The 6,653-nt window shown below is 38.0% G+C and overlaps 1 protein-coding gene across 2 annotated transcripts; it reads right to left on the bottom strand.

Annotated features, from left to right (window-relative positions):
• Window positions 1–879: 879 nt before the first annotated feature.
• Window positions 880–2,843, bottom strand: LOC131012128 (cytochrome P450 72A552-like). Of its 2 annotated transcripts, none has more exons than XM_057940037.1 (5): window positions 2,548–2,843; window positions 2,264–2,484; window positions 1,969–2,207; window positions 1,530–1,893; window positions 880–1,461 (listed from the first exon to the last, which is right to left on the bottom strand). In XM_057940037.1, exons 1-5 carry the CDS (start codon window positions 2,822–2,824, stop codon window positions 1,033–1,035), a joined length of 1,530 nt encoding a protein of 509 aa, XP_057796020.1. In that variant the 5' UTR covers window positions 2,825–2,843; the 3' UTR covers window positions 880–1,032. The 2 variants fall into 2 exon arrangements, with proteins under 2 accessions (XP_057796020.1, XP_057796021.1); XM_057940038.1 differs by having other exon boundaries at window positions 2,553–2,726.
• Window positions 2,844–6,653: the final 3,810 nt, after the last annotated feature.

Below are 6,653 nucleotides of genomic sequence, written 5' to 3'. Positions count from 1 at the left end.
TATAAATCATCAAATTCATATAAGTCTGTATTTTATTTATGGATGCCGAACCCTAATTATCATAATAAATCCTTAATCTGTCATTAGAAGATTTTAAATCCTCAATTAAAAGTCGGGTCATTACAGGTTCTGACTCCAAAGACCTTAGTGTTTCGCTGTGTGGGCACGAGAGTATCGGGGCGCGCTAAGTGTAAAATCCAAATCAAGAGTGGTGTTGGTAGGTTTGCAGTGCACCTCAAACATTAGCCCGGAGTACTTGTCAGATTGATCATCTGACCGTGGAGTAGGAACCTTGTTTTCGAACCACATAATTCACAGCTGAATCGCTAGTATTGGTTGTGAATTTAAGTTTTAAAGATCAAATTCACAACTAATTGTCTTGGTTGTAAATTCGAGTTTTAAAACTCGAATTCACAACTCTAATATAGATTGGTTGTGAATTCGAGTTTTAAAGCTTTGAATTAACAATTAGTTGTCTTGGTTTTGAATCCGAGATTTAAAACTAGAATTCACAACTCGAATATAAATTGGTTATAAATTCGAGTTTTAAAGCTATAATTATTCACAACTAGCAAAAGTCTTGGTTGTGAATTCAAGTTTTAAAACTAGAAGTCACAACTATAAATAGTCTTGATTATGAATTCGAGCTCAAAAACTCGAATTCACAACTAAAAAATTAATGGATAATTTAATGGTATGTGTGGCTAAATTTTAAGTTTGTTTTATCTTATATAGTGGATAGTTTTTATTTTTACTATTGCAATTTGGACATTTATGAAGTCCACTCTTATTATATTGTGAGTGGTTGCCCACCATGTGATAGAAAATGTTCAAAAATAGAACTATGAATGGAGTGAGGACATAATAAGCAAAATGAAATTTTGTAAAAGAAGAGTCTTTCATAATATATAGTTATTGATTGAATTGATATTATTGATGATGGATATATACAAGCATGCATGTGGGAAATTACATAAAAAGCTCATAAATATATATATAAGTAGAGAGATGGGTTTGAGACATGGGTAGTATCTAGTGAAGAGGGCGTAAGATAAGTGGAGCGCCGTACTGTGGTCGCAATTTATAAAGGGCGAAAGGAGCGTGCTTATAAGAGGGCGAGAGCTGAAAGGAGAAATGCTGCAGAAGCGTCGCGATAGCTAATTTAGCTTCAATCATGGCGAAGTTGTGGCCGATGCACATGCGAGGCCCCGAACTGAAGGGTGTGAAGACTGGTTGGTTGTTGGTGGCCTTGGCGACCCCTTGTGCGAACCTCTCAGGGTTGAACTTGTTGACGTCGTCTCCCCAAATCTTGGGATCAGTTTGGATAAGCCCTATGAGCAGTGACAAATGCACCCCTGCTGGAATTGTCACATTTCCGACCTTCACCTCCTCTGAAGAGCATCGATAAATCACAGCATTCGTGGGGTACAACCGTAGCACTTCTTGGAGGATCATGGTCACCTGAATGAATGAATTAAAGATGAGACAGAGATATAGATGTTGAATTAATTAATTATCATCATTCTTACAATTTTGAGGTGATGTAGGCCTTGAAGAGCTGGCTCCGAGTTGCCGAAAACTCGATTGACTTCTTCCCTTGCTTGAGTTTGCCATTCCGGGTAGGCGCAGAGCATGACGAGCGTCCACACCAGCAGACCGGCAACTGTCTTTGAACCGGCCAAGTAGAAGAGCTCGCACTCCTCGATCACATCTTCAATGCTCATCAATCCTCCATTCTTGGAATTCTCCATTAGGATGCCCAGCAAGTCGTCTTTGGGAACGTCTTCTCCCCTCTCCATCGCCTTCTCCCTCATGTGGATCACGCCTCTTAGTATGGTTTTCATCTCACTGCTAATGGCTTTCACCTTCCGATTTGATTTGGTGGGAAGATATCTGTAGGTGCATGATTAAATTGATGAGGTCATAATCATATATATATATAAATTAATCAAACATGCAGTATGTTACTTATATCCTGGCAGATAGAAAAACTGCAGTAGTGGCATGGTGAGGTCTACTCTCTGACGTATGAGCTCAAACACCCGTGTTCCTTGTTCATAGCTGCTGCCGAATGCTGCGCGCGAAATCACATCGCCGGTTAGATCTTCAATGAATGGCCAGACATCGAGTTCGCAACTAGTAGCAGCCGCAGCCTTCAACTTTTGAATCATCAAGGAACAACTTAAAACTATTCGCGGCGCCATATCCTGCCCAAACAAACAAATTAAATCGTGATGATCAAAGAATAAGAGTACGTACTTACTTTCAACTTGTCGACATGGAAAGCATGGTCCACAATCTTCCTGCGTTTAACCCATTCTTCCCCCTCGGCAGACAGAAGGCCGCCGCCAACGAGGGTCCTCGTTAGTTCTGGAAAGGGCCTCACGAAAACATCAAATCTCCGCACTATCTCCTTTATGAGCTCCGGATCAGTCACCACCAGCCGCGCCCACGGACCCAACCAGTAGAAACAGTTGCCACCACCTGATAATACGGATTGAATTAATTTATTCACGTCATTCATTTTAGCATCAATTATATTCGTACCGTACGTGGAGATGATCCGATGCTCGTATGCAAGAACATGAGGCATATGCGCGTCCGAGATTTCGATGGATTTAGGCTGTTCTTCGTTGATGGATTTCATAAAGTCAGTCATGTCTCCCACGATCAATCTGTAAGGATTCCCGCCCAGACCTTGTTCTCTCAGAAGCTTCTCGATCTTTCTCGGGCGAAGCCAGAACGTATTTAGCAGCTTCGCAGCCCATGTAAGTGATGCTGCTACAACTATGCTGCTTAGGATTAACCCAAATGTGGCTTCCATTTTTCAACTCGAATTCTACGTTTCTCACTACCTAGGGGAACTATATGTATATATCACCCAACCCAATCTGACCGCCTCAACTACAAGAATAGCTTTATCATTTAATACAAATTTATGCACTATGCCAGACTTGTCTCATCGCTTCGCATCTTCAAGAATGGCGGGCTAACGATCATTTTTTTTATGATTAGAGGGCGACAACATCGTTTAGAGGATTATATAAATAATTAAATTAACCATTCATGTTTCGCATCAAAATTAATTTAATTACTTAAGTCAACGTCAGCAACAATGACATGCAGGTTTTATTATTGGTTGGCCCGCTGCTCTCTCTTCTTGCATTTCCATTTCACTGCTTTGGAGATTCAAAAGTTTTTCATTTCTTTTTTCAAAAGAGCAGTTATAATAGTTTCTCATTTTCCTTTTATAGTGATTGAAGGAATAGTTTACTATCAACTGAGATCCACTTCGTTGTCATCAAAATTCACAAGTTAGAGCTTAAATTCATCAAATATACTTATTTAAAATTTATTAGATGTAGTATCAAAATGTCATCAATAGAAGATCACAACTTAATTAATTTTTTTTATAGCATTCTAATGTATCACGTCCGCTAATTAAAGGCCTTGATTAGGGATGTCAATCGGACCAGCCTATTCGATTTCAGGTTATTTTCGGTTCGGGCTAATCGGTTTTTTTTTTATTTTTTGGGTTAAAATTTTTCGACCCTAACCCTAACCCACTCGGTTTCAGGCTAGCCCGTTCGGACCTGCAAGTTTACGATTTTTTTATATGTTTAATTTTTTTTATAAATAATCATATTTTTGTAATAAAAATATGTCGTGTTTTTTAAATCAAGACATTTCGCCTTGGTTCAGATACAAAAATTAGTGTTATTTTAACGTAAATTTTACATAATATCTAATTTTAACTTCGTTTCCGACAAAAAATTTTGTATAGATTTAACATAAATGACTATTTTTCTTTGACTTTTATATCATAGATGTTTGTTATTAACTGTAGGAAAAAATCAAAACATATTCTACAAGCATCAAAATGTTATTATCGAATTAAGAAAGTGTTCGGTTAATCGGGCCAACCCACTCGGTTTTCGGGCCAATCCTATTGGGCTCGGGCTATTTTCGATTCGAGCCATACGGGCTAAATTTTTTTTGGGCTAAAAATTTTCAGCCCTAACCCTCCTTTTTTTATCGATCTATTCTGGTCGACCCGTCGATTTCGGGCTTTTTTGACATCCCTAGCCTTGATTATTGCCTCAACTTTGGAAATTTTATACCAATACCAATCACATATGGATCAGACAAGCTAGCTCAATTGTATGTCCTGGAGATTGTGCGCTTACACGGCATGCTCGTGTCGATTACTTCAGATCGAAACTCGAAGTTCACATCTAGATTTTGTATGAGCTTGCAGAAAGAGTTAGGCACGAGGCTATAAAGTTCAGCACCGCCTTCCACCCACAGACAGATGGGCAATCCGAAAGGACAATTCAGACCCTCGAAGACTTGTTAAGAACAATGGTGTTAGACAGAGACGGAAGTTGGGAATTAGTGCTGCCGTTGATCGAGTTTGCCTACAATAATAGTTATCAGGCGACCATTGATATGGCGCCTTACGAGGTGTTGTATGGGAGGAAGTGCAGATCACCACTTTAATTTACTGGGATAAAGTGGGCGAGAGGAAACTTTTAGGACCAGACATGGTCAGTGAGATGATTGAGATAATCCGCCAGATTAGAGGACGAATAAAGGAGGCACAAGATAGGTAGAAATCTTACACTGATGCACGCCGAACCGAGTTACATTTTGAAATAGGAGACAAGGTCTTCCTAAAGGTATCTCCCTCCAAGGAGATAACTAGGTTTGGTGTCAAGGAAAAACTTAGACCCCGATTTGTGGGACCTTATGAGATTCTGGAGAGGATAGGTCCAGTGTCCTATAGGTTGGCGTTACCATCAAGTTTTGGAAACGTCCACAACGTTTTTTACGTATCGCAACTCAGGAAGTACGTTTTCGATCCAAAGCACGTGATCCACCAGGAAGAGATGATCCTTAGCCCAGACTTGAGCTATGAAGAAAGACCCGAGGCCATTTTGGATCGGAAGGTACAACAACTCAGAAATAAGGCAATCACATCAGTGAAAGTCTTATGGGAGTTTGAAGATAAGATGAAAGAAAAATACCTCGAACTGTTTTAGCAGAGATATACAAATTTTGGGATGAAATTTTTGTTAAGAGGGGGGTAGCATGAAATAACCCGCTCTTTAAATTATATTTAAAACCAGTAATGCGATAATTATTTATTGCATCTTTCAATAATGAAACCCAGTGATTATCTATGTTTTGATTTCAGCTTAGGAAACTGGATTTTATATTATTTGAAGCAGAGTTATTATCTTATTTTCATGTATTTAGCTTCCCGTGTGATAACCGCGATGTGAATTATTGAATCAGTCAATAATTAGTAATTCCGGAATTATAACTGACTTAGCGAAGTCATGTTATTTATCAATTGCAATAGAGCTATTATTTCTATTATTAGTATTACTTGAGTCGTGGATTTTATTTCGGCTTGTGAAGAGAATTAAATCTGCGGATTTAATTTAAATATTAGATCAGCGAACGAATTAAATCTACGGATTTAATTTAGATTTATTTTACAGTCTATCGATATTAGCAAGGGAGTAATAATTCATGCATAGCTAATTTCGCATTCTCATTATTTGAGGATTTTGCTCGAGCAAATATCTTATTTAAATTCTCGCAATAAAGGTCAAGCTCGAGAGCAATAACTAGACTAAGAGCTACTGCACCACAACAAGAGTTGCTATCAGGTGGGTTTATTTTTATATATATCAAATGATTTAAATGTTACATTTGATCAAGTTATTTCGTTATAAAATCTTTGAACTGAGAATTATTTCAACTATTGTCTTTTCATAAATGTTTCAATTTTAGTATGATATCTATCTGCCTATTAAAATTGAATTCGGGTCCTGAGCAGTAGACAACTATCCTGTCAGGGCTAGTCTACACCAGTGACCGTGAGTCATCTAGCGGGTTGGTCGGTCAAGTGTCCGTGAGAGGTGGTCACCTCTCCGGCACTCAGTTACAGATATGATAGATTACAAGAGAACTTAGTCTAATCAGACCAATTTTAAGAATCACAAATGACTTTAGTATGCTTGGGCTCCTTTTAACGAAAACTCACTTGCTATACTGTTTATGATGGCATGACAATTTACAGTTTTATTTAGCATGTATCGATATACTTTGGCATACGTGCCCACTTAGTACTTTTGTATTCAGCCCTGCATATATTTCTAAATATACAGGTTGAGCAGCTGTCGGTGGTGATGAAGTGACGAGCGAGATTTCTTTTGTCTTATATATATATATATATAGGGGCGCGCTCCAGTGAGACCCCATATTTTTCGTGTAACATGAGTACAATGAATAAGACATATAATACTAATGAACAAAACGTATATCTAATGAACAAGATGTATATACAGATGAAAAATAAAATTTAAAAAATTCGTAATGAATAAGACATGTATACTCATGAACAGGGCCGTATATACTGATGAACAATGCAGTATATACTGATGAATAACAAAATTTAAAATATTCTGCTCCCTCCAGGATTCGAACCCTGCGAAAAAAAATCACCCTCCAGATACAATATCAGCCATATGATTGATAAAATAAACGCACCAGATCGTGTCCTAGATCTCACTAAAATTAGGGGGTTTCATTGGAGCGGCCCCCTATATATATATATATATATATATATATATATATATATA

This window comes from Salvia miltiorrhiza, chromosome 2 (assembly GCF_028751815.1).
Source record: "Salvia miltiorrhiza cultivar Shanhuang (shh) chromosome 2, IMPLAD_Smil_shh, whole genome shotgun sequence".
Classification (NCBI taxonomy): domain Eukaryota; kingdom Viridiplantae; phylum Streptophyta; class Magnoliopsida; order Lamiales; family Lamiaceae; genus Salvia; species Salvia miltiorrhiza.
The sequence above is the reverse complement of the archived record's forward strand: the minus strand, read 5'-3'. Positions and strand labels throughout refer to the sequence as shown.